General features: G+C 35.8%; 1 protein-coding gene and 1 long non-coding RNA gene across 3 annotated transcripts; one reads left to right on the forward strand and one right to left on the reverse strand.

Moving 5' to 3' along the window:
• The first annotated feature begins 1340 nt into the window (after window positions 1-1340).
• Window positions 1341-26170, forward strand: LOC101735690 (carboxylic ester hydrolase). 2 transcript variants are annotated; one of them, XM_004924468.5, is made up of 11 exons: window positions 1341-1566; window positions 5618-5816; window positions 11395-11633; window positions 12094-12288; window positions 12626-12821; window positions 14097-14231; window positions 14683-14818; window positions 16842-17075; window positions 21940-22115; window positions 23685-23968; window positions 24368-26170. In XM_004924468.5, the coding sequence occupies exons 2-11, from the start codon at window positions 5691-5693 to the stop codon at window positions 24546-24548; spliced, it is 1902 nt and encodes a 633-aa protein (XP_004924525.1). In that variant the 5' UTR covers window positions 1341-1566; window positions 5618-5690; the 3' UTR covers window positions 24549-26170. The 2 variants fall into 2 exon arrangements, with proteins under 2 accessions (XP_004924525.1, XP_062532096.1); XM_062676112.1 differs by lacking the exon at window positions 1341-1566 and adding an exon at window positions 1619-1750.
• LOC134201402 (uncharacterized) lies at window positions 16895-19132 on the reverse strand. Its single transcript, XR_009976678.1, has 3 exons — window positions 19009-19132; window positions 18518-18610; window positions 16895-17032 (listed from the first exon to the last, which is right to left on the reverse strand). It is a non-coding gene; the product is annotated as an uncharacterized LOC134201402 (long non-coding RNA).
• Window positions 26171-27335: the final 1165 nt, after the last annotated feature.

Consider the following 27335-nt stretch of genomic DNA (forward strand, 5'->3'; position numbering starts at 1 on the left):
ATCCAGAGATTATTTTTATTTGCCCACCCTTGTGCATTTTCAAAGATCCTAAACAGTTAATAAGCCATCAATATTACAGGGTTAAAATTTAAGAATTAACAAGATATCCCGTAAATATAAAAAAACACTTAAAATTCACGTAGTCTCTGAGCGGCTGGGCGATAATGTCGTCGATTGTTTTTTGTGCCTCTAATATGTCTTTGCTTTTTTTGTCGTGTGGTGAAGGTTTCAGAACATTTTCAGAAGCTCTACCAGTTACTGTTGTTTTTTGACATTAAGTATACGCATTTATCTCTTTATGAACTCTATTTATTTTTTATATACGTTTACTTGATAAACAACGCAAAAAAAACATATTTTTAGAATACAATGAAACGTATATATGTTTTTTTTTTATTTTATCTTTTTGTTGCCTAGATAGGTGGACGAGCTCACAGCGAATTCTTCAGCGAATTAAAAATTTGTATATTATGTATTACGAATTAATAAAGCCGATCGAAGCAATTTATTTTAATACGACGGTCCGCCTCTCAAATCGGAATGTATGACTAGTTCACTGAAGGTCTTGCGAATACATTTCTTCAGTGCCTTCACTTCCACTCCAACGGGGTATATTTATTGGTTTCTGGGAAACGTGCTGTATAATGAAAAAGTTGCATATTTTCTCAAACGATTTTGCTGCTGCAACTAATATTCGTTATGTAAGTTATGCATATGCTTCGAATTGAATGGTTAAAAAAAACGACATGGAAAATTTTAATACTATAAATACCTAATAAATGTAAGCTTATTTGTTTGTGGCTTCTTAAGTTAAATATTTCAGCAAGCTTAAGTTCAAGTTTTGTTCGATCCAGATAACATGAATATCAGAATAATCTATCTATCTATATATATAAAAATGAATTGCTGTTCGTTAGTCTCGCTAAAACTCGAGAAAGGCTTGACCGGTTTGGCTAATTTTGGTCTTGAATTATTTGTGGAAGTCCAGGGAAGGTTTAAAAGATAGATGATAACTATGAAAATGGTCGGAATTAAATAAAAATAACAATTTTGTTTTTCCTTTGATGTGTCCCCCATCGGACGAATTTATTTTGTTTGTTTTAAGTTTATTTTATACAAAAGTTTAGATCTTTTATTTATCGATTGAGGCACTACGAAGTCTGCCGGGTCAGCTAGTTGAGAATAAATATAGTAGACATTTGAGACCTCAGTGCTATTGCATCTCAAAAGTTCGACTTGTAAATTATAAAGATCGGATTCAGAGTAATAATTGGATAACAATTTGCCTCTACTGCATGAGGCAGTAGTGGGTGGTGTTGAGTAATAGTTCGGCGAACGCAACGTTCCGCGAATCGACCATAATAACGTGAACGACAGTCAGCGTGCGCGCCTCAACCAATCCTACAAACGGGACCTTTGATATCCAGCTGCTTACTCGTGTCAATACTAAACATTCGTTAAGTAATAACTGTATCGTGTGTTTTTAAAGTGCTCAGTGTTATGAGCCATTTGAGCTTGTGTTTACAATTGTGCTTAAGACGGAGTGAACGGATTCTAAAATTTTAGGTAATGTTTATCACAAGATACGTTTTTTTTTAAACTTTCGCGGCTATCCATACTTATAAACACGGACATTTAACGGGCTGTTATTATATACCAAGATTTTAACTTTTATTCAGATGACGATATTTCGGCACTGTTTCAAGCACCATGACCACGGATAGACTGTGGGAAATAATAGTAAAACCGGGTAAACAACAGTGTTTATTTCATAATTATTACTTGTTTTATGCTCAAAACTATCCAAAACACAAGACTTTTAACTATAAGACAATACGTTGAGCGATAGGCACCTACAATTAGTATAAATATGAATTAAAAATAAGTTTCGTGCTATGCCAACTCTCCATTAATGCATGAGCAACAAAAGTAAACATAAGAATATTTCTTACATAAGAATATTATCGTAATGATTATATTAAGATTCTCTATGTTTTAGACAGTGTTTAAATGTATATTATGTACCTTGTATAAACCATGTATAAAAGACACCTTCTCTTTTCTGACAAAGAACATAAACATTGAATTAAGAGTAGGTATTCAGATTGCGTTTATAGGATGAATACAGAAGCAGTTTTTACTCCCTTTATATTTGTATTTAAAAATAACGGTTAGGTTAATGGACGGAAAAATTTAATTAATAACTTTCTTAAAATTCATTTTCAGAACTTCTCGATAATCATTAAAATACCTAATCGCAAAATGTAACTTCATCATTATGTACAAGCAATAATGTCTCTATATGACCACATCCAAATAAGGGTTCGCTGTAGTACAATGACATTGACATATTAGTAACATGTTAAAATAAGGGTTAGAAACATTTGTAAAAAATTTCGAGCATAAATTATAGTTCATATTAAATAAAAGTATAGTATAGTTATATATAGTTCATATTAAATAAAACCCGCGCACTTCCTAATCTCAATGATTAGGAAGTGCGCGGGCAAAGATAAAAAAGTAACAGAGAATTATTAATTTTAAACTACATAGAACATGTAAAGAGTGAGCTATAAACTGATTCAGGGAAGAATGGCGCCGGCTTCTTCTGTCAGGCTCCAGCCACTCGCACCATGAGAGCAAAGTTACATAGATGTTTACTATTTTTTTTTTTATTGCTTAGATGGGAGGACGAGCTCACAGCCCACTTGGTGTTAAGTGGTTACTGGAGCCCATAGACATCTACAACGTAAATGTGCCACCCACCTTGAGATATAAGTTCTAAGGTCACAAGTATAGTTACAACGGCTACCCTACCCTTCAAACCGAAACGCATTACTGCTTCACGGCAGAAATAGGCAGGGTGGTGGTACCTACCCGCGCGGACTCACAAGAGGTCCTACCACCAGTAATTACGCAAATTGTAATTTTGCGGGTTTCATTTTTATTACACGATGTTATTCCTTCACCGTGGAAGTCAATCGTGAACAATTGTTAAGTACGTATTTCATTAGAAAAATTGGTACCCGTCTGAGATTCGAACACCGGTGCATCACTCAACACGAATGCATCGGACGTCTTATCTGTCAGGCCACAACGACTTCAATGTATATATATAACTACCAGCAGTAAAACCTAAAGGGATACATCTACACTCAGTTAAACTATTCACTTGCTAGTACTGAGAACTGGGTTCGCGTTAAAATTCCGGTAGTAAAATAGTATACACAGTAAAGGATGTTATTTTCTAGTGATGTAACGATAACTGTCAGCGACACGAGTTATGTAAGCTGCGTTCGACGTTTTAAATTCAATGTATACTGTCTGATTTTCTGAACGACGTAAATATTCTGTGGAATTATCGCGATCTACAACATCCATTATAGCATGGCGTCGTATTCCTTACATAACTTAAATTAAACACAAAGTGCTTCCGTTTTGTATGGATGGTTGTGTATTGTACATTTTTTAAATTACAACAAAGTGCACGATTTAAAGTTGATGGGAAGTTCGATGAATATGAGATTTATGACATTTCAGACGTTTTATTTTACGGCGTGTTACCTACTAAATTAAATGACTATTGACATGTAGTTTTTTTATTGTACGCGATGTGTGGACAAGCACAGAACGGGTTTTAGTGGTTATTGTGAACCATACACATCTCTCTGTGTAAGCGACAAGTGTCCGGTTACCGTCCTCGTCGAACCCGTCGCTTGCGACGAAGGGCTCGACGAGCGAATTAACCCATAGACATATCCCACTGAGTTTCTCGCCGGATCTTCTTAGTGGGTCGCGTTTCCGATCCGGTGGTAGATTCTGCGAAGCATTGCTCTTGCTAGGGCCAGTGCTAGCAACACTCTGGTTTGAGCCCCGTGAGCTCACCTACACGTTAGGGTGAAGCTGAAATAGCCTCTCAAGGCTATCAGCATAGGTAGGATAACAAAAAAAAGCGACAAGTTTTGTGAAACAAGAAAGAATTTTCAATTGTATTGTATGAAAATATTTAAATGTCTTGAGGCCTTGGAAGGGCATATGAGCATTGTTTTAATAGAGCTTATACTATAAACCAACCAGTATTCATCGGGTTTGGTACTGACAATAGTGAAAGTGCAAGTTGAATAACACAGCTACCACAGAGGACGGCCAAGCACGCCTCGCTGTACTCAACAATAACTACTTAGTCTGACTTACATTTGCCGAGAATATGTTTGCCCCCTCATTCGAACAAAAATATCATTAAAGTGATCAACACTGAATAATGTGCACGTAACCTATGCAATAGGAATCCATAGGTATATGTGTGTTCCATAATTCGGCACGGCCTTACGGATCCACCAGATCTAATAATCATTGCATTAGACACCTTCATCTCTAACATAAGGAGCAGGCTTAGGGGCCCCCGGTAACCGCACTCGTCGAACTCGACAAAGAGTTCAACGTGCAACCTAACCCATGCATCAGCTCGCTGAGTTTCTCGCTGGATCTTCTCAGCGGGTCGCGATTCCGATCCGGTTGTAGATTCATTCACGAAGCCGCTGCTCTTGAGTTGTTAGGTCTCCTTCGGAGGTGCTCGATCACCTGTTAGCAAATCCCATCCCTCCGCTGAGCTTTTGCTCGCCCACTTGTCCTGGTAAAATTTGGAAGGCCTCCGGGCCACCAGTAATCCTTCAATGATAAAAAAAACTCGGGTGCTTGGATGGAATAGCACTATTCAATCTCTTCTCGTAAAAGTTTACGGAACTTAAGGATTACGGTTTCACCGAAGAACAGGCAGCGGCCTCCGCTAAGAAATATATTATGCCAGTAAACTGCCATCGCCAGTTGACTAGTGGGCTTGTTGCTGTTGATATTTCTGCCCTTAAGAAATTATTTCTTTCGGTTTGATTGGCGGGACCGTACTTCAACAACACAATTGAGATTTCGATCTTATCTTGAAAGTTATATAGGTATTGAAAGGTATATCTTAAAAGCTTGTGGCACCAATCGCGTTATGATACCTATGAGCTACTGTCTCCGAATAATATTAGATGGATTCTGAGATTGCCATTCATTCAGTCCTATAAAAACAAAATTTATATTATTTCATTTCGCGACGAAATGGATTATAACATCATTCATTGACATAGTATTATCTAAATTTATAGATACAGCACAGCGAATTAGCAAGCTTAAGTGGCAATGGGATAGCCATATTAGCCGGACCACCGATAACTGTTGGGGTAAACGTGTTATTGAGTGGAGATCGCGAATTGCAAAAGTAGAGCAGGACGCCCTCAGGCGTGGTGGAGTGACGATCTATGTTGGGTGGCTGGCAGCAACTGGATGACAGAAGCCGAGGATTGTGCTCAGTGGCGTGCAATTAGAGAGCCCTATGTCCAGCAGTGGACTGCTATAGGCTGATAAAGACACAGTATGTCTTAAAACAATTACTAATATATTTATCATTGTAGTACTACTCATACTATTTTTTTATATTTACTTACATTTTATAAAAAATACTTAAGTATTCAAAATTACTACGATTGGCTATGCTAGGTAATAATGTTAATTACCAGCATATTGCGTAGTAAGTAATTTTCATACTTATTACTTAAAATATTATTTTCAATTTTAGATAATTAAGGGGCACTTTAAGAAGAAATCTATATTGTATACTCGAAGAACTTTGAGGCTCTGCGAGGACAGAGATGCGCATGTGGTGGCGCGCTTTGTCCATTTGTGCATTCGCATTGGTGCTTCATACAGATGCCCTTCCTCCTGCAACTCTTGGAGATGTTGTTGCCAATGCGGCTTCTAGCCTCAATTCCATGAAGGTGAGTTACAAAAATGAATTTCAAATCAACATTTCATTGAAACCTCATAAGGAAATTTTCAACCTACACTCATCACAGTGTTATTTTGCTCGTCACATATTACCATGGCATCACTGACGATGCTTTCGGTTCCTAAAGCTTAACGCTTAAAGCTCCTTCTTGATCAGATCATTAAGTAAACAAAATTCCCACTCAGTAAGTAAACAACGGCACCCATGCACAACCTTTGAATAAAACGGCACGTTTTAACCTGCGCACGTGTAATTACATCAGGTGAATTGCACTGTCACCCGGGGTATGTGTTCCAAACAAAAATATCGCAACGAGAAACGTATCGCATCTATACGATACGATTAAGCCATTTTACGCAACACAGTGCGTACGCACTCTCATTACATCTTTAGCAAAGCAAAGCGTAATGTAATACTTACACACTAGGTATGTATGTACATAGTTAAGCCACAGACGTTTTAGTTTCAAAGCTATATCCTAGAAATTGTCTTAGCTAGTCGGCAATGAATTTTTATAGATGCTATTCTATTATGCTATTTTACAAAAATCTGAGTATTCGCTGTTGCTTTCTAATAATTTCTAATAAAAATATGCAGCCATATGAAATTTCTTTAAAAGAAAACGAATATTATTTAATCAGAACAAGGGAAGAATAATGAAAATTATTATAATATTATTTATATGGTAATACATATATACCTGAAACTATTATTACGTTAAGTATCGCGTTTCTAGTATTAGGTACAATGTGGTTAGTATTAATACCTTAGTCGCCTTAATTTATATGAAAACTGAAAACTGTTAATTCGAAACTTCGTACACTGAAAAATTATAACTTTATACTTTAATTTTGTCGCGAAAACGGTATAATTACTTTTTTTTAAATAGAAATGATCAAAGATAACATACTTTATATTTAAATGGTCTAGATGAGCAGAGCAACTAGCTGCCAGTTATTGAAGCCCGTGGAAACTATAAAGCAAATGTCGGTCTCAATCTTGAGACATGATTTTAAAATCACATTTGCATTTGAAAATTACTGGTTTTTTTTTCATTATATATGTTCAGTATATATCGTTATGAATATACTCATACTCAGCCGATTTCATAATGTTCCCAAATAGCGTACTGAATAATAATTCAGAGAACGTCAATTTACCTTGTTTCATATTCACAATACCTTAATGAACTTGAAAAACTTTAAAGAATCCAAACTGTTCAACTTTTTCCATTAAACCCTCCATTAAACTTGTTGATTCCTTTTTAGTTTATTAATGATCCATTGCATTTCATTCGAACATGCTATACAACTTGATTAAGAGATTTCTTACTGCAATTTTAACAAAAAAAAAAAAACAACCATGTGCTTGTCGAATGTCGTACAGTAAAGAATTCCGTAATCTGAATTAATTATTATGTTTTAAATTCAGTTTTAAGAGCATCTTATAAAACAATAACTCAAAACGACATACAGATCTCTTCAAACTTTTTAAAAGTTCTAGTTATCTATATCATAATTTATAAAGAATTTTCAACACAGTAAATGTTGATATTTAGATTCAGTCAGAGTTTTCTTCAATTTTAAAAGCATTAATAATATTTTAACGTAAATAGAAAGTCTATATGAAAACTTAGTATTTCAAAGACCTCTTGAAAGATACTCGTCCTACATCACTCGAAAGGTTGTGGTCAACTTTGACTTGTGGAGGACGCCTTTGAACCTGCACTAGTACATACCACCGTCCTGCCTATTTCTGCCGTGAAGCAGTAATGCGTTTCGGTTTGAAGAGTGGGATAGCCGTTGTGTTATGAAAGACTTAGAACTCATGTTTCAAGGTGGGTGTTGGCATTTACGTTGTTGATGCCAATGGGCCCCGGTAATAATCACTTATCACTAGGGAATCCATGAGCTCGTTCAGAAATCTAAGCAATAATAAAAAGCAACACCTATGTTCACTATTGTTACAAAAGCTATAGTGTAAAATATCTTATAAATTTATCCAGCAATGGTTGTCCGTGGGTTGAAAAAAATGCTTAATCATTATCTAGGTTACCTACTAGTCATTTCATTTCTATAAATTTTTCGGACCTTACAAACGATTTATAGTGAATGTTGATTATTTATTAATTATTTTTTAATTTAAGTATGAGCGTTCATTCTGACTACTGAACCCTTGTGCTTTTTCCGACATACGCTTGCCTGTTTTTTTTCAATTCGGCTACGTACCCACTCCGACTCAATAATGCATTGCCAAAATTTATAGCTACGAGGATTCTGTTCTGTGAATGTCACTAGGTCAAATGTTACGTCACTTGGAGATTGTGAATTAATCTGCCCATGCCTAACCTTAAAACCTTAAATTTTGCAGATTTTGCTCATTTATTTCTAGGAAAAAATCTTAATTAATTTCTTTTTAATTGATCCGTTTATTGATTTGTGAAATTTTTGGCCTGATTAAGCTTTCACGAAAATAGACTTTGGAAAGCTGCCAAGAAAGATTGATAATGAATAAGACGATCTCAAACAATATTTTGCAATTTGAACAGTATCGACAATGTCTTTGGGCTAATAATTATTGGAATAATATAAATAGTAAATCTTAAAATAGATGCAAATATATGCACAGGTAAGGCTGTGCGTATATTACCTACAAAGGTAGGCAATTTTTCTTTCTGTTTAAACAATTATTTGGAACAATCGTTCCCGAGGTCGAATCTGAAATAAACTACCACCCTAAAGTAACTGTCGTTTGATTTATAATCGTGTTACATTGCGTGCGTTCCAAAAATTTAAATTATATAAAAATTAGATTTGATTTTAGTGTTATCGTGCTAAGTCTTTAAATCAATGGCTAAGTCTAACTGACAAGATAATCGATCTTCGTTTTGTAAAACAGTTTCGGCACAGGTTATATTGAGGTCGTGAGCCGGCTTAGAAAACATAAGAACAAGTGAGGCCTATAAAATCAAAGGCAGCTAAATCCAAGTCTGTCAAATATTCAAGTAAACTACAAAAATCGGCCCTAAACACGTCATTACGGATCCTCCCGATCCATCGAAGTACTGCTCTTGCTAGGACAAGTGTTAGAAACACTCCCGGTTTGAGAAGCTGAAATAACTTTGTTCGGATAGCTACGATATTCTTTATTTTAAAGCAGATGTATAAAGAATGAGAATATTACAAATAATCTGAATTTTAAATGATAAATCTTCGTTTATTAGTACTTAGTACGGAGTAAAAATAAAATTTTTGAACTGAATTTGTTAGAGATTTAGATGCATTTGTTATAACATGGAAACACTAAAGCGTGCCCAACTAACTAAACAAGATAGCGCCATTGTTAATCAATTTTACGACATTAAGGCGTTTAGCTGCCTTTGATTTTATAGGCCTCAAGTGTCAAATGATAATTTACTCCCAGGGTAAAATAATTAAATGTAATCTAAATTTTCGATCAATTTTGATTTAGCACACGGAACTTCGCTTACAGCCTTATGAAATAAATGCATCACACTATGAATATGTACATCAGAAAATTTCAACATACCGTTGTACCGAGAAAAAAAAAGTGTAATCGACGAAAGGTTCGGTAACTAACTATCTGATATTGCGTAAAAATAAGCTGACAATAGCCGTCTCACAAATTCAAATGTTAAGTTTCGTAATGTCATCGATGTATCGTGTATGTAAGCTTTGTATTCATTGACCGTTCGTTATGTTATTTATCTCAAACGATGCTGATTTTTTTTTGTTGCTTAGGTGTGTGGACGAGCTCACAGCCTACCTGATGCTAAGTGGCTACTGGAGCCCATAGACATCCACAACGCAAATGCGCCACACACCTTGAGATATAAGTTCTAAGGTCTCAATATAGTCACAACGGCTGCCCCACCCTTTAAACCGAAACGCATTACTGCTTCACGGCAGAAATAGGCGGGGCGGTGGTACCTACCCGTGCGGACTCACAAGAGGTCCTACCACCAGTACTCCTACTCCTTCATAGAGAGAGGAAGAGAGACAGATAGAGAGAGAGAGAGTTTATTTACCATCAAAACGCAATTAACAACGCGGAACAGTCAACGTACAGCTATAAATGTACAATATACGATTTTATCATTGCACACAATGTATTCAGACAATATATTCAGATAAATTCTAAAATAGATACTGCAGGAATGTTGAGGTGTACTATTTTGTATTAACAATATTCAGAGCGACCTACCAAAGAGGCCAAACCTTTAAGCAAATTATTAAATAATGAAGAAAAAAAACATAGATACAATAAATGCATACCCACAATACTCAAATCGTTTTATCACTTACTTAGCAATATACTTATATATAAATAACACTAAACAGAAACGTAATGTTCTGTCATCATTCTTAAAGACAATACACCTAAACTAATCATTCTTTTAAGGCAGTTGAAAGTTCACTTCTCACCGCAGCCGCTATTTATTCCACAATCGAATCCCCTAATGGTGTCTAATGAGTGATTAATTAATGATGAGAAATGCGCTGGTATTTTTAGTCTCAATTTATCATAGATAGGCGACATAGATATCTCGTCTAGTGTTAAACGGGCACCAAAGCCCGTAATATTAATTTACTGGCATTCAATGAATATAACTGTTAAATGAAGTAATGACGTAAATAACACGAACTGATGAACGACTAACATTATGAAGGAAAAACTAGGAAGATGATTATATGTACTTATATAATACCCGAAGCAACAACAAAAATAGTAATGGCATTATGAGTCCTCACTTCTCCATCGGTTCTGCTTATTTCTTCCGCAAAACGGATAGGTCCAACCTAACCTCAGGTTCAGGCCTGTGAACCCATCTTAAATAATAAAAAGGTTTTCGTGTTCGTTGATCAACTAAAGTTTTATTACGTTTACTATTTCATAAAAATTAATACCAAAAACCAAACCCTTTGAATTTACCATAAACATAGTATGTTGAGGAATTCGTGATTGATTATTTCCAGCACCGGCTTGAGATAATTGTACCATAATCAACAGTTTAACAGAAATATTTTAAATGGATTCTCACATAATTATATTATTTCACCTGTCAGGTAAGTAATAATTAGTTGACGCATTTTTCGGTGCACTAATTGAATAACTCGATTGCTGCATTTAAGGACAAGTAAATAATTTATTTTTACTAGTCGTAAAACGATCCAAAGATAAAACAGATCTTGTAAAATTACATACCTACCTATTTTAAAATAAAAGAATATACTTATTATATTATATAATAAAAATTAATGAAATACATACATAGAATTGTTTTCGTTTTGTATTTTAGTAAATTTCATTGGTAGATGATGTGCCCGTATTGATAGGGTAGGAGACTAGACAGGACCGTCATTAGTTCTGGTTTGAAGACAGCACTTATACAATAAAATTTATCATACCTCGTACCTCGTTTTTATATTAACTTTGGTAATTGAATAAAATGTTCGAGTGTATCGAAAGTATTAAATAAAACTGAGCATCAGTTTAACCAGAGTTTGATTTTTATTGGTTTTTAATTGAAATCTCTACTCTTTTAGGTGACCGGAGCTTGGAGACGCTTATCTAGCACCGTTAGTGAGTCAGTTGGATTGAAGCACGCCCTGCGAAGATTACAAGCCGTGCCGGCTCGGGCTGCGAGACTGGTCCACGCCTTGGTAGACCGTATGAGAGTCGGCGGCGGTCCTATCATCTCAACAAAATATGGTGCTCTGCGTGGTCGAAAGCTTGTTACTCGTACCACCAGCCAAACTCCTTACTACAGCTTCAAAGGAATTAGGTACTGCAGAGCTACCCATTAGACATGCTTTTTCAAAGTACATAGCTTAAATTTTCATTATTAATAAATTAATAAATTAAAACAAAGTTTCGTGTTAATATGAAATTAAAAAAGCACCGATTAGTTAGTGCTAGTCCGGTGAGTATTAACCGGTATTAATCAGTAGTCAGTAATCGGTGGTCAATAAAAATCGATAAGTAGTAGGTATTCTCGGTACTAATAATGACTAGTCAGTACTAATCGGTGTTCTGCTAAACCACTGCTCGCGATCTCAAAAATAAGTTTTCTTCAATACCCCTTTATCCATTTGTTCTTCAATTCACTTATATTTATGATAGCTAGCGCATGGAACCATCCAGATTAGTAATCGACAACGGTGGCGTTAATATCGAGATTACTTGCATGAATCTAGTTTCGATTAAGTCACAATTTCCAACTAAAATTGATATTTTATTTTAAGGTATGCGCAACCGCCGCACGGGTCTCTGCGTTTCCGACCTCCAGTTCAATTGGAGCCCTGGTCAGGGGTCCGGGATGCGCTAGAAGAAGGAGCAGTCTGCCCTCATCGGTTTATGTTATTTGATACATATAAGGGCGATGAGGATTGTCTCTTCCTAAACGTATATACTCCAGCGTTGCCTGATAATATTTCTGGGTAAACCTTTAATACATTTAAAACTTGTAGAATGAAGAATTAAAATACCTATTTGAAACGTCAATAATACAAAAAACCCCAATGAGTAGATTTGCTTATAAGTACCTACTTATTATTATTATTTTTTTATTGCCCTCGTATTGATATTGTATTGATACTAGATATAATACTACAATACTAATAATAGATACTACTACTACTACTACTACTATACTAATAATAGATACTACTACTACTACTATACTAATAGTAGATACTAGTAATTAATTCGATTAATTTGACACAAACATACAGTATTATTATTATTTTTTAAATATCCTGTAATCATTTTTAATAGGTACAATCCAAAATTAGCCGTAATGGTTTGGATCCACGGTGGGGCTTTCGCGGTTGGATCCGGCAATGCTTTCTTGTACGGTCCTGACCATTTGGTCGGCGCTGGAGTAGTTCTGGTCACCCTAAACTACAGGCTTGGAGCTCTCGGCTTTTTAAGCCTCGAAAACGAAGAAGTCCCTGGCAATATGGGACTCAAAGTAAGCAAAGCTTTCGAGCAATTTATATTAAGCTTTCAATATCTTTAACGGCTCTTAGTTAAAATATTATCGGAGCTCATAAGCATTATAAAGTGAATACCACCCAGTAACATTGAATCAGTCTCAATTACATCGATATGGCGGCTCTTCAAACCGTAATGCATGAACGCTTCGTAGAGAAAATAGACAAGCAAGTGGTACCTGGGTATTGATAACACATTATTTTTAAGTTAATTATTAGTAAACTAAGATAAAGATTATTTAATATCAGCCTTTTTGTAGATACGATATAAGAGTTGCAGATCTATCGGTTCGAAATGCATTAATAGGTGGATAAAGAAAAGGCTTTTAAATAGTTTATTTAAATTTTGTATTTCGTTTTTAATGCTTTTTTTTGAAACATAATTAAAGAGTTTTTAGGAATTTTGTCAATTGATGAGTATTTGTTTCCATGTCAAATAATGGCATGCATGAAGGCAAACACCGTAAAAATTGTTGGCAGTTATGACGGCCAATTACGTCGTCGCTCTTTCACAACCGACGGTCATGGTTTTAGCATCTTGGTCAAGTCCGAATGACTAAAAGTTTTGCTATTGCCCATTGCTGCAAGATTAAAGTTATTCAATCTAATCCAATCCCTTTTATTCTAATTTGTATAAAATACTAGCTGACCCGCCAGACTTCGTAGTGCCTCAATCGATAAATAAAAGACACATCAAGGGGACACATCAAAGGAAAAACAAAATTGTTTGTTTTTATATAATTCCGAGCTTTTTTATATTTTCTCACCTTTTTAACCTTCCCTGGACTTCCACGAATAATTCTAGACCAAAATTAGCCAAATCGGTCCAGCCATTCTCGAGTTTTAGCGAGACTAACGAACAGCAATTCATTTTTATATAGTATATATACATTGCATGTCATAACTTAAAGTGCTTGATTTAAATTGCTTTGTCCAATTTCATTGTTTCTGGAAGAATAAATGGAAAATGTTGTTTGAAAAGTTTAAGTTTTATCTCATCAACAACATCGCCTGGCTACTTCCAGGCTACATCTAAGCAATAAAAAAAAAACTTCCATTAAAGCTGAAATGAATAAATTAATTATAAATTATTTCAAAAAGAGACTCATTTTATTAAAATAAATGAACTTGACATTCACCTTACGAATATAACCGTTGTAATTAAACTATGCAGTACAGAGATAATAATATCTTATAAAAAAATTAAATAAGAGTAGAATTAAAAAATATATTATTATGTATTTTTTGTGAAGGATCAAGTAATGGCTCTCAAATGGGTACGAGACAATATTGAGGCATTTGGCGGCGACTCGTCTCGAGTCACAATCTTCGGGGAATCCGCTGGTGCAGCCTCCGTACACCTTCATATGCTTTCACCGGCCTCACGGGTAATCTACATGTTACTATCAATATGTTTTCTTACATTATAATTCTATTGACTGTCTTATTTTTTGTTATGAACGTTTTGATTTTAATTAATTTGCAAATCTATTATGTAATCTTTCATTATTAAGTGTGCATAAAACTGCTTTTTACTTTGCCACGTGGCTGACGAAAGACGAAATTCAATTTCATAAAAATAACGGCCTACCCTTCAAACAGCATGACACGACGATGATACCAATACATATATACTTAAGATAGTTTACCATTTGTAAAATAGTAGAAATATCATTAAAAAAAATATTGCCCGTGTAGGCAGACCAGCATAGGGCCCACCTGATGGTGAGTGGTTATCGTCACTCATAGAAGTCAGGGGCAGAGTTAAGCCACTTCCATTCTTTGTTCTAAACTTTTCAGAATGTTGTGATTATGTTTTTTTCATTTTAAAATTTTAAGGGTTTGTTTCATGGAGCCATAGCTGAAAGCGGCGTGGCCCTGTCTCCGTGGGCACTCGCACAACAACCTCGAGAGCGTGCCTTCGAACTCGGCAGAGAGCTTGGTATCGACACCAACAGTACAGCAGAATTACTAGGTGAGGCTTTAATGTGTAGGTGGTGTGGTGTACGTATCAGTCGTGTGGATACCATTTCCGGTACTACATGTTGTGTCGAGAATGGTTTAATTATATTGTATAAAGGTTAATGAGCTTTTGTCTGCAGGGTCTAAATAAAAGATTGCCGAAAATGAATTACCGAAAACGAAAAAAAAAAATTTTTTTTTTTTTTTATCTTCAAGTACCTGCTGGTTGTTATAATGAGTTCATATTTCGTGATCCTGATAGTAACGAAGGCAGATAGCAACCCCCGTATTTTTTAAGCAGGTAAAATCCGATTGCGAGCTAATGTGATTTGCTTTACATTACTGGACACGCAAAAATATTAGAGAAGACAAATGTTTCGAACTTGATCTATTTTGTGCCTTCATGCCAGGAATCTCCAATTATTCCTTACTGTTAACCTTCGGGGATGTTTCAATACATCATGGCTTAACATATCGACGCTTGAAAGGCAAACGCTTTGTACATAAATGATAGGCAATAAACATATTCGATGCGATAAAAAAAATATATTTCTAGGTCTATTAAAATTATTTCAATCCTACAGCTAGATTCGTTAAAATAGATTTTTTTCAGGTATTTGTCACGTATATTTTAAATTAATTTCAACTTTAAATTAGTCTACTGTAAAGTTCACGCATTGTCGCTTAGTCACGTTTGCCTTTCAAGCGTCGATATGTATATGAAGAGCTTTCATTACTTTTTAATTACTTCATGTGATTAAAATTTAAAAAAGCAAAGACATATAAATCATTTGTATAATATACCTTCATTTCTTCTTCAAAAGGTGTTTATGTGCATAAAGGCTTAATCATGAAATTATGAACATATTTCTCTCATTAAATTATCAGTAAACATTTCCGTTCAAATTAACTATGTCTATAATAAAATTCCAAGAGTGCCGGTAGTGATTTTGTTCTCTCCAAACACGACTGGTTATTAACAATCTCTTTGTATGTAATCGTCTGCTGTTACGCAACCTGAGACCCACGCTCCGCTCACCATCTTAAAGCGATGTCTTACGGTAAACAGTCGCCGTCACCCAAAACACGTCAATTTGGATCTTCCCGATCCACTATCGGTTTTAGGGCTACAAGCACCGGTCGATATTCTCGTAAAATCCCTCGAATTCGACGAAAGTTTCATCGTGAAAATTAACTGACAGACGAAGCCCATTGGGTTTCTCGCCGGATCATCGCAGTGGGTCGCGAAGCACTACGCTTGCTAGGGCTACTATTATAAAGTCTCCCAGCTGAGCCTAGCGAACTCGCCTACACATCCGGTGAAGCTAAGATTAGCCCTCGAGGTTATTAATATAGGTAGGCAAAAATACTAATGTGCTCTTCAGCGAAATAAAGCTATTTAACGTATGGTGTTCTACAATTATTTATCATTTTGGATGGGGTACCTAAAACTCACCCAAGACATGAACGAATACATGTGGAGTCCGAATACCAATTACCTTTAATAAAACAACTCTGGCCTTGAATAACTATGCTCTCGTGTTACGGCAGTCAAGGTCAATAAACAGTTCAATAACACATTAAACACAAAATCGCATGGTTATGATATAATTACCCCCTTATATATAATGATATAATAAAATTAAAATAATAATCCCTTAAACAAAATCCTTTGGGACTACAATAATGTCCACGGTAGCGCGGTCTCCGTCAATGTTCCTTCGGAGTTGTCCGATTGCGCTGAACTAATTTTAAGTGAAATAGATGTTTTTTCTAATTGTCTCGCAACTTACAGGAAAAATCTGTCACGGATCATTTCCAAATCAAATATAAATTAATATTTAGCAATCAATCAAATGTAATCAAATCTTAGTTATATATTTTATTTTTTATTTTTGTTGTAATGCACTGTCGATTGGACCTATATTTGAGGTGACATCTGCCATGAACTTTTGTCAATTGGTCAATGTTTTGTATTGATGATCACTTTGTTGGTGCAACTTAATAAATAAATAAAAATTACTTGCTTGTATCAGGGTATCTCCGCGCGACTCCGAGCGAGTTGCTAGTGAAGGCGGGAGCGAGACTGGCAGGAGCTCCTGGTAAATCAGCCGATCTACAGAGCACAGTCGCGCTGCCATTCTTACCGGCCGTCGAGCCTGACTTGCCAGACTCATTCCTCACTGAAACTCCGAGAAACTCTCTCCCGGGAGCAGACGTACCGTTTCTGACAGGATACAACGCACAGGAAGGCTTAATTTTATTTCGACGTAAGTTTTGTTTGTTTTGTATCATTTTAATCTACTTCACAAGAAGCAAAGAATAAGATTTTCCATATCAAAAGGCAGGGATAAGAATCCCTGTTTTTTGTGGTGCCATAACAAAAAGCCTTTCAAAATCATTATTTACATCATTAAAGAAATGCCACTTAATTTTTTTATTTTATTGCCTAGTTGTGTGGACGAGCTCACAGCCCACCTGGTGTTAAGTGGTTACTGGAACCCATAGACATCTACAACGTAAATGCGCTACCCACCTTGAGATATAAGTTCTAAGGTCTCCGTATAGTTACAACGGCTGCCCTACCCTTCAAACCGAAAAGCATTACTGCTTCAAGGCAGAAATAGGCGGGGCGGTGGTACCTACCCGTGCGGACTCACAAGAGGTCCTACCACCAGTAATTACGCAAATTATAATTTTGCGGTTTTGATTTTTATTACACGATTTCCTTCATCGTGGAAGTCAACGGTGAACAATTGTTAAGTACGTATTTCATTAGAAAAATTGGTAGCCGCCTGCGGGATTCGAACACCGTTGCATCGCTATATAACTACGAATGCACCGGACGTCTTATCCTTTAGGCCACGACGACATAGTTGGATGGGTCCAGCGGCTTTGTACAAGCGTTGTTTGATTAGCCAGTAGATCGCATATCGTTTATGGGCTCCATCATACGTCTAAAAGCACACACAGCGTACACCTATCTACAAAAAAAATCCGAGGCCAAATAATATAAAAGTGTGGATACAAATTTAATATCAAATATTAGTATTATTAGTAGGTATCGCAAATTGAGGTCGTGCCCTTGAGTTTTATTTTCAAATTGCAAAATCTGCTTTTTAATCTTATTTCAATAAACGTTAGGGATTGTTAATACTACATACAGCGATATTTTGCGTTCGGAGTTGATAATATTTATTTACAAGAGTGTATTGTCATAGTAATTTTCCATTTCATGCCAATTTAATTTCATCCTTTGTGACATTTTGGAAGTGAGCAACATTTTCCCTGGAACGTAGAGATTTGAAAGTATATATTTCGTTTCCGGAGCTAAGGTACTTGTTTATCGAAAATAAAAATGGTTCATCACGAACCTTTTACCTGACATCACGTGGTATCAGATGTGAGATTGTGATGAAAAGTGTAATGACACGCATTAACTGAAAATTTCAAAGATCCAAGGAGAAAATCCCGTTTTTAAATCGACAACGAAGGAAGAACAATGTATAGTTTTGAACTAAAATCAAATAACATGCAGTACCTAGTCTATGAACTTCGACTATGCCAGTTGCGAATGAAAATTGAAAACATCAAATAATAGTTTGTCAGAATATAAAAGCCACAGATATGAATACAAACGTTGTTTTCTAGGAGTTTCGCAACACTATTCCTTAGTGTTAGCAGTTAATATATTAATTATGCTTTTTCTTACCATTTAGCGGCTGCGTTTCGAAATATGATTGATGTCAGGAAAGCAGCCCGTCGTAAACTATATGTTCACACTGGCGGGTGCCTCCATCTCAGCCTATTACAACGACGAAGCAATCTTATGTTCAAGTTTTAAGAATAGAATAAACTTTACAATAGAATTGAAACTTCGGTGGTTGATTGGATCGTGAATGCCCACGATCACCTCTGGTAACCAATACCGACCAGTGTGCTTAGTGCGAGTTTCTTAACGTTCTCGATAGCGTAAAAGTTAACTCAATTTTGTATGGAGTTGGCACAGCGCCCCTAACGGCAAACGTAGGCAAACTATCCCATTCCATTCAAATATGAGCTAACTTTTACGCTAACGAGAACGTTAAAAAACTCACACTAAGCACACAGGTGGGCGAGTTCGTCCTCTCAACTGTAACAACGAAACAAGAGAAGTGGAACAATTAAAAACGAAATATTACGACAATAACTTGCACTGCTTACATAATGTAGGGTAACATGTCGCTTATGTCACATCCTCGTGTCGGCGCGCGGTAACGCTCAATGTCACAATACCAACTCGACTCATAAGTTTTGGTATTATTTAGTTTTCGCAACGAATCGGTGCCGGCTCTTACTGGAAAACATTCAGCTTAACACAGTTTGATGTTATCGTAGGTACTTCAAAATTAAAAAAATAATCGCAGATCGTTTATGACTTCAATTAAATGTACATAATATGAAGTCGTCGTGGCCTAAAGGATAAGACGTCCGGTGTATTCGTATCTAGCGATGGACCGGTGTTCGAATCCCGCAGGCGGGTACCAATTTTTCTAATGAAATACGTACTTAACAAGTGTTCGCGATTGACTTTCTACGGTGAAGGAGTAACAATCATGTAATAAAAATCAAACCCGCAAAGTTATAATTTGCGTAATCACTGATGGTAGGATCTCTTGTGAGTTCGCACGGGTAGATACCGCCGCCCTACCTATTTCTGCCGTGAAACAGTAATGCGTTTCGGTTTGAAGGGTGGGGCAGCTGTTGTAACTATACTTGAGACGTTAGAACTTAATCTCAACGTGAATTAGAAGTTAACTTGAAATCAAATCAAATCACATCAGTAATAGTACGCTGCAGTGAACAGAATTTTTTTATTGCTTAGATCGGTAAATGTGCTCACGGCCCACCTGGTGTTAAATGGTTCCCGGTGCCCATCGACACATCACAAAGGGAATGTAGCCACCCACCTAGAATCATGAGGGCTAAGTTTAAATTGTGTTGTTGTAACAGCTGTCCCTTCAAACCGAAATGCAGTGCTTCGTGACAGAAATAGAAATAGGAGTAGATAATAAGTGCTTAATGGAACTAACAAAAAACTTAGTGCCAGATAATACACCATTAGACTGTCCCGTTCATTGATTTTATATATATCAATGGTCCCGTTGAATGTTTCGGGTATTGAACCAAAAAGCACAAGTTTAATATGTTTGCAAGCGCATGACACCGTATCATCTTTTCTGAAAACGTTTACTTCTAAAGTAACCAATTAAAATAGAACACAGATATAAAAAAAAATCAGTACCTTTTTGTAGTTATTATTTTAACCACTAGTACTTGAAGTGTAGGTACACTCGATATATAAACTATTGCCTTTGAGTATTTATTTAAAATATTGCTCACCGATAATCCACTTCAAAGTTCTTTGTTTGTATGAAATTTGAAATGTTACTATATAGGTACATACGGTATCGTTGGGACCAGTATTAATACATTATATTGTAATACCAGGTTAATAGAATACCGGTTAATAATAATAAGGTTAATAGAATTAATAATAATCTTCCGGTTTGAGCACTGAGAGCTCACCTATACGCTAGGGTGGAGCTTAAATAGCCTTTCAAGGCTATCAGCATAAATGGAAAAAAAACCCAGAGGAAATATCATTAGCAAATGCATGCCTACGATAATTTTTTTTGCTTACCTACTGCTAGTATCCTCAAATCCTCAAAGGGTTGGTTATGTTAGCTTCATCGAATTTGCTATGATACTGTTTTTACATTAACAAACAAAAGTCTTTTAAAAATTTAAATTAAAAATCTTCTAGTCTTAATGTTTGGTACTCTTCTAAAGTGAATTCGCGAAACTTTATGATATTACTTAGGTATGCAAATCACGCAAATTATATAATCGAAACAGCCGGTACCGGTTTAACTGGGCTACAAGCAAAATATCAAGTTGTTTGTTACATTATTACTAAAATTTACATAACACAACACGTGTTTGTATAGGTAGTACATCTCTAATAATCACATGTATCGATATCTCGTTAGTTTTGTTTGTGCTAAAATTCGTTTCATATTAAACTTTGCAATAACGTTTAGCAATGGGTCGTTTCCCAGTACCCATTCATTACATAACTAAAGTTTCTCGTTCGCATTCGTATTTATTTTCGGTAACGTATACCCAAACACGTGAAATAGTTTTAGCTAGAAACTGTTGCGAAATAATCGTTGCCCGCATTTTAGACATGACGCAGGCGTTAAGCTATCCTTGATTATTATTATTAAACTGGTTGTATCTGTGATAGGGCCCGTTTTATAAGACCGCAGACTCGGGCTATCGTGACCCCTTATGAGGGGACAAGACGGGCCTCAAGACAACCCTCTGTGCCTATTCTGTGATCTTACACCCCCTTACACCCCTGGTGGTTTCCGCTGGCTTTTATATGTGATGGAGTAGTGATGATGATGCGAGATAAATCGAGGACGCTCCTATGGGTGCGGGAGCGACTAAGCATCCGTATTTTTATCTGTTGTTCTTGTTCTTTCTATGATCTTCGTTGATGTTCTGTCTTCTTGTCGATCCCGCTTCACCTCCAACTGATTTTTTTTCTTATAACTTACTACAATTTATTAACTAACCTAACTACTATGTGGCGTTCACCGCCACATGACACAACGACGTCTTAAAAACTCCAAGCCTAATAATTACTGTCTGCTTAGAAATACAAGACCGCACTAGTTGATCTTTCGCATTTATATCATCCTGTTCATTTATGGGACAACTCAATTAAATCTAACACTAGATGATGACCGCGCTTTGCTCGTTTTTTTTTGATAACGCCATCTTGTTGTGTCTCTAAAGCCGTTAGTTGCCCTCAATTAAAAAAAATAGTATTATTATTCGCCAATAGATGTTGAAAACACGAATAAACAACATTTTCTGAAAATAAATCGTAGCTAGATCGATTTATCGCCCCCGAAATCCCCTGTATACTAAATTTTATGAAAATCGTTGGAGCCGTTTCCGAGATTCAGATTATATACATATATATTAATATACAAGAATTGCTCGTTTAAAGGAATAAGATATCGTATTTTAAGGCTATAAAGTGGTTAATCTTTTGAATACATTATTAAACATGTTTTCCAGGTTTACAACGCTATCCGAAGTTGCTGGTAGAATTGGACCAAGAGTTCAAACGAGTGGTCCCACCGGAGTTACTTCAGCAAAACGTTACCCTAAACCAAAAAATAACGGACGTCATCAGGGCATTCTACTTCCAACAAAGACCTGTCGATGTTAGAAACATTGACAGTCTGATTGATGTGAGTTTAATAGTAATACTAGCTGTAGGTACCCGTCCGCTTCGCTGGGCATTTAAAATTAACATTATTATTTCTCACCCCCACAAAGACTCTCATTATTAACTTCCCCCCCAACTGGTGTAGGGAGTCCAACACTCATATAAATATAAGCCTATCCATTAAGTACATGTATTTTCCACATGGATACCAAATTTCAAGTCAATCGGATGCATGGTTCAGTATTTATAACGGAACATCCGTAAAAACTACTGTAGATTTATATACTTAGTCTGGCCATAAATACTGTTACAAAGGAAAACAAACAAAATTCTATGGCGAATAACATTTATTACCTTTACAGTGTGTTAGTTTAATATATAAATATAAAACAATTTAAAGTATAAAAAGCTTATTCGAAGTGGTCTCCATTGGCTGCAATACAGTCCTTTAATCGTTGAGGCCAGTTATCAATAGAAGCACGCACTCTTTCCATGGGAAAATTTTTCACTGCTAGTCGTAAGGATTGTTTTAGGGACTCCAAATTATCATGGCGTTTAGAGCAAGCCGTACTCTCTAAAACTGACCATAAATCATAATCCAGCGGATTAAGATCGGGTCTAGACGACGGCCAGTCTGAGGCTCTGATGAAGTCCGAAACCATCACTGAAGTCCACCAAACCATCACTGAAGTCGGAAAGTGCCCACGATGCACTCTGTCGATTAATTGGGAAGCTTCCTTAGAGCTTTGAGCATAAATACGGTCATTTTGTTTATTAAAATGTTGTTCAATTGTAAAATATTTCTCATCCGTAAACAAAAATTTTCTATGACCTCCCTTTGCGTACCGCTTCGGTAGTTGTTTCGATTTTATCACCCTATTCTCTTTTAAATTATCAATTAAGAAATGACCAGTACGTCTCTTATAGGCTGCAAGTCCTAAGTCATCTTTTAAAATACGCGACATGGTTCTAGGTGCTATCTTCATCTCCCGAGATAAAATCTTTTGCTGTCGGACAGGATTTCTTCGAATTCTTTCCCTTACTGCTTTGACCACCTTTTTCGTACGAACACTACGTGGACGGCCAGATCTTTTTCTGTCACAAACAGAGGAGGTCTCATTGCACCTATTAATAGCCCGGTACACAAACATTTTACTAATACCAAGCGTATGGAGAGTTTTAAAAATTGCATTTGGCTCCATAGGTACCTAGTTTGTGTAATGCAATCACAGCGATTCGGTTCTCTTTATCACCCCACTCCATTTTAATATCGCAAAATATTGTATATTGTACAATGTATTGGCGCCAAAATGAGAAAACTCAATGAGCAATCATATAAAAATGACAAATTCCAAATTCAAATATAATATTTTGTTTATTTTTAATTGTAACAGTATTTATGGCCAGACTAAGTACTTATATTAGTATAGATGTTAATTAGTGAAAGAGATTGTTTAATTTTTGTAATATCGATAACAAAGGAAGACCAGTTTTTTAACGCCATTTTCTAATAATTTTACGATTTTATCATTTTACAAAAGTTACGTACGTATGTAATATAATTTTTTTTTTGTAATATTTTGTTCGTCAGCTATTCACGGACGTCATGTTCTTGAGGCCGACGTTGGAGACCGTGCGGCTTTACGGCGCTAGCAACAGAACTAGTCCAACATATTTATATCGGTTCGCATTCGACGGCGCCCTGGGTCTCTTCAAACGGATGCTGGGTATTACGCACCCAGGAGCCTGTCACGGCGACGAAATGGGATACCTGTTTTATTTCTCGAGAATAAATTACAGATTAGACGAAGGTTCCACGGAATGGGCCGTATCGAAGAAAATGGTACAAATGTGGACTAACTTTGCTAAAACCGGGTGAGTCTAATCGGGCATTTTCAGTAAAATTAATCGTTTCTTTCTAAATAAACCTAACAACAGTGCTTGGAATCTCTAGTAAAAAGAAACCGATCAAATTTAATCTTACCTAATCTTCTTAAAATTAAAAACATTTAGGATATCATTTTTCTATTTTTGTTATTCCTTCCGAATTTTGCATCTGTACTATTTATTACATTTAAATTACATATTTACAATAATCGTATTTACAAGGAATTATTAGATATATTTTCTGCGGCTTTCGCAAGTCGAAAACCTAATTAAAATCACTTTTACGGTATTTTATTTTGCATAATAGTCAAATAAAGATGAATAAATAACATTCGTCAAATGAAAATATGTCTCTGTACATTAACAAACAAAATAATTTTATTTCAGAAATCCGACACCACCGGTCGATTACGAGTCTATTGTAGATTTTAAATGGTTACCTGTAAATGAGAGTTCGCACGTCAACTATCTAGATATCACTGGGAACTTTACATCGAAAGTGGACCCCGAGCAGAGGAGAATCAATTTTTGGGACTGGCTCTACGAGAATTTTGCGAAAAAACCTTGAAAATCCGTGATTGTATTGTTTGGGACTGTATCAGTGATTTAAATTACGGATGATAAACCGACTTATTATGTAGAAAAAGATGGAGACGCACGAACTAATAAGACTTAAAAAATTGTTTTTATTTTTTTATTGATATATGAGTTCTAAGGTCTCGGTATAGTTACAACGGCTGCCCCACCCTTCAAACCGAAACGCATTACTGCCTCAGGGCTGAAATAGGCGGGGCGGTGGTACCTACCCACGCGGACTCACAAGAGGTCCTACCACCAGTACAAATGCTTAACTTTAATTTTAAAGGAGTGACGACATATATTAAGTTAGCGCTACAAAAATCTGTTACATGAAACATATTAATGAACGTCTAATGAAATCTATTAGGTGATCTCAGAAATACGCGTGAAGTCGTGAAGAAGCGTTTTAAAAAGATCAAATAAGTGACGAAAGAGGATTGCGTAAATGTCACAATTGAGTCGTCTATTATCAAAGGTGGCAATCTGTGCATTTGGACAAATTTTTTTTATTGGTATGTCAATTCAGATTGATTTGAATATAATCGTCTCCTTCAAAGAATACGGTTCAAAACCTGCATTAAATGAAGGTTAATAGTTAACCTGTTATTTATCTAAGATGTCGTTCCGAAGAGTTTTGTGACTGCCAATGGAATACAAAGTCAATAATTTGTTTTTCTGATTTACCAATCATCGTCCAAAAGTCAGATTGCCGGCTTTGATAATAGACGACTCAATTTATCTATTTTGGATCGTTGTAATTTAAATTTAAAAGTGTGCTACGTATCGATTTGCAGCAATATTATGATGTCAATGACGTGACGTTTCTCTTTGTGTTTCCCTTGACGACAAAATATACACCTCACGAGATTCGTTCCAAAACTTTGTTTAGCAAACTTCAATAACCCACTCCTATCTTTTTCATCAATTACCTACATACTCCTAACGTTCGTGAAAAATCTATTAATATCTTAGATCAAAACGAAATCGTGATTTCATAATAAGACATTTTGTATGCCTGATTTTTGGTTTAAACTTTTGAATTATAATACGTTCTACTAACAGAATATGTACATAAATGAATTATCTGTCACGTATTTTTATTTTGAGAACTTTTATGTGGTGACTGAGTCATTACTAATGGCCCCAAGCAAATTACCGGTCCGAATTCGATTTCGGATCATTGTTAAAGATGCCTAGGGTCTGGTTGTTTTTGTTATTGTTTCGTGCGGGTGTTCACCCACGGGAACACGCGAGTAAATTAGCTAAGAACCATTAAATCAGAAGCGCTTGTATATTCTAGAAAGTACTCTAGTTTCATTTCTTATAGAAGTGAATAATGAGGTTTTGTATTATTAAATTAAGTTAATAAATAAAGTTTAAATTTAAAAATCACATCGTGTTACTAAAAACGATTTAATTACTTAATATTCCGTAACAATGATTTTTATTTCACTATCACGGCCCATCTTGTAGTAAGTGGTTTCCGGTGTCACTCACTTTGAGACATAAGGTCTGTCTCAATTGTACAGTATAACGAAATTAATACTATGTTAAATTAATACTTTTATAATAAGGAATTAGAATAAGTAGGTAATAAAACTTTTTTCTAAACGTTCTTATTTTATTTAACTAATTTACCTACACATGTGTAACAAGAAAATGCTATTCTTAATGTGTGGAAATACATTCGTCTAAATAAAATGGTAGTTATTGTAAAAACTTCCAAGTTGTATATTCGTGTATTTTTTTTATATATTTGTGTATTTATTTTTTTATAATTGTAATAGTATTGCACTCGGAGCTTAACGCACGAATATTATATTATACTTTGTAGTTTTTATCGCGTCGGCGGAGACTCGTATTTAGCAAGGTAAGCCTTTACTGTTTTTCTGTTTTATATTAGCAGCATTTATTTCAATATCGAATTTTGTCAAATTTCCATTAAGTGGTTTCTAGTAAAACAGACTTTGGTAATATTATTTGTAAACCAATTTCTAACATATGTAAAAAAGTAACTTCTAAAAAATAACAAATAAAGATACTTATTTTTTTTGCAACAATCGATACGAATAAAATATGTCTATATTCGGCTCTATCAAATTAATCTTATATCTAACTGTCCGAAAATACGATCAGTAGTTTCCGAGTTGTGAGCGAACAAACTGACAGACAGACCTAACATATCAATAACATGAAAATATTTCAATATTACAAAATAGAAAACATTCTCGTAAAACGTCTTGAGTTGTCATTAGTTATGAGCAAATTTCAACCGCACTAACCCAACACTAGTGCTGCTCCTTTGGTCTTTGCAATCACGAACTGTAGCTGTCGCTTCCCACTTTATGCATGAAGGATAGAACCAAGGAGCACCTGTATACAAGGAGCACTTCTATTGCGGACATTAGTTTTGGTTATAATAGGACTTATAGTTCGAAGGATCACCGAAATAGGGCTAGTGTAGGAAGTGCAAATAGTACTACTAGTAAACTATAGATAGCAGTTTTATACTGCTTTTATACTGGGGGTTGGTGCTTCCCGCTTCCGTAGGTTTAACCCGCGATTCCCTACAAGTGACCCCTGGGTGGTGCAAAACGGGAGCCGAATACATAATCGGTGGTAGGACTTGTCCGACTGGCTGGCGACCACCCTCCAACTAGAGTCCGCCGCCAAATAGCCTAGCTGTGTTCCGGCGTGTGGGTTGGAGAGCCAGTTCTATTCCTTCCCTTTCCCCTTCCTTGCTGGGGGTGAGTCTTGGTGACGCCTGGAACATGCG

Source organism: Bombyx mori, chromosome 25, assembly GCF_030269925.1.
Source record: "Bombyx mori chromosome 25, ASM3026992v2".
NCBI classification, from domain to species: Eukaryota; Metazoa; Arthropoda; class Insecta; order Lepidoptera; family Bombycidae; genus Bombyx; species Bombyx mori.

Coding starts and splice junctions, on each gene's coding strand:
- LOC101735690 (XM_004924468.5), top strand. CDS start 5,691: ATGCGCATGTGGTGGCGCGCTTTGTCCATTTGTGCATTCGCATTGGTG. Junction 5,817..11,394: donor CTAGCCTCAATTCCATGAAG/GTGAGTTACAAA, acceptor CTACTCTTTTAG/GTGACCGGAGCTTGGAGACG. Junction 12,822..14,096: donor CTGGCAATATGGGACTCAAA/GTAAGCAAAGCT, acceptor TTTTTTGTGAAG/GATCAAGTAATGGCTCTCAA.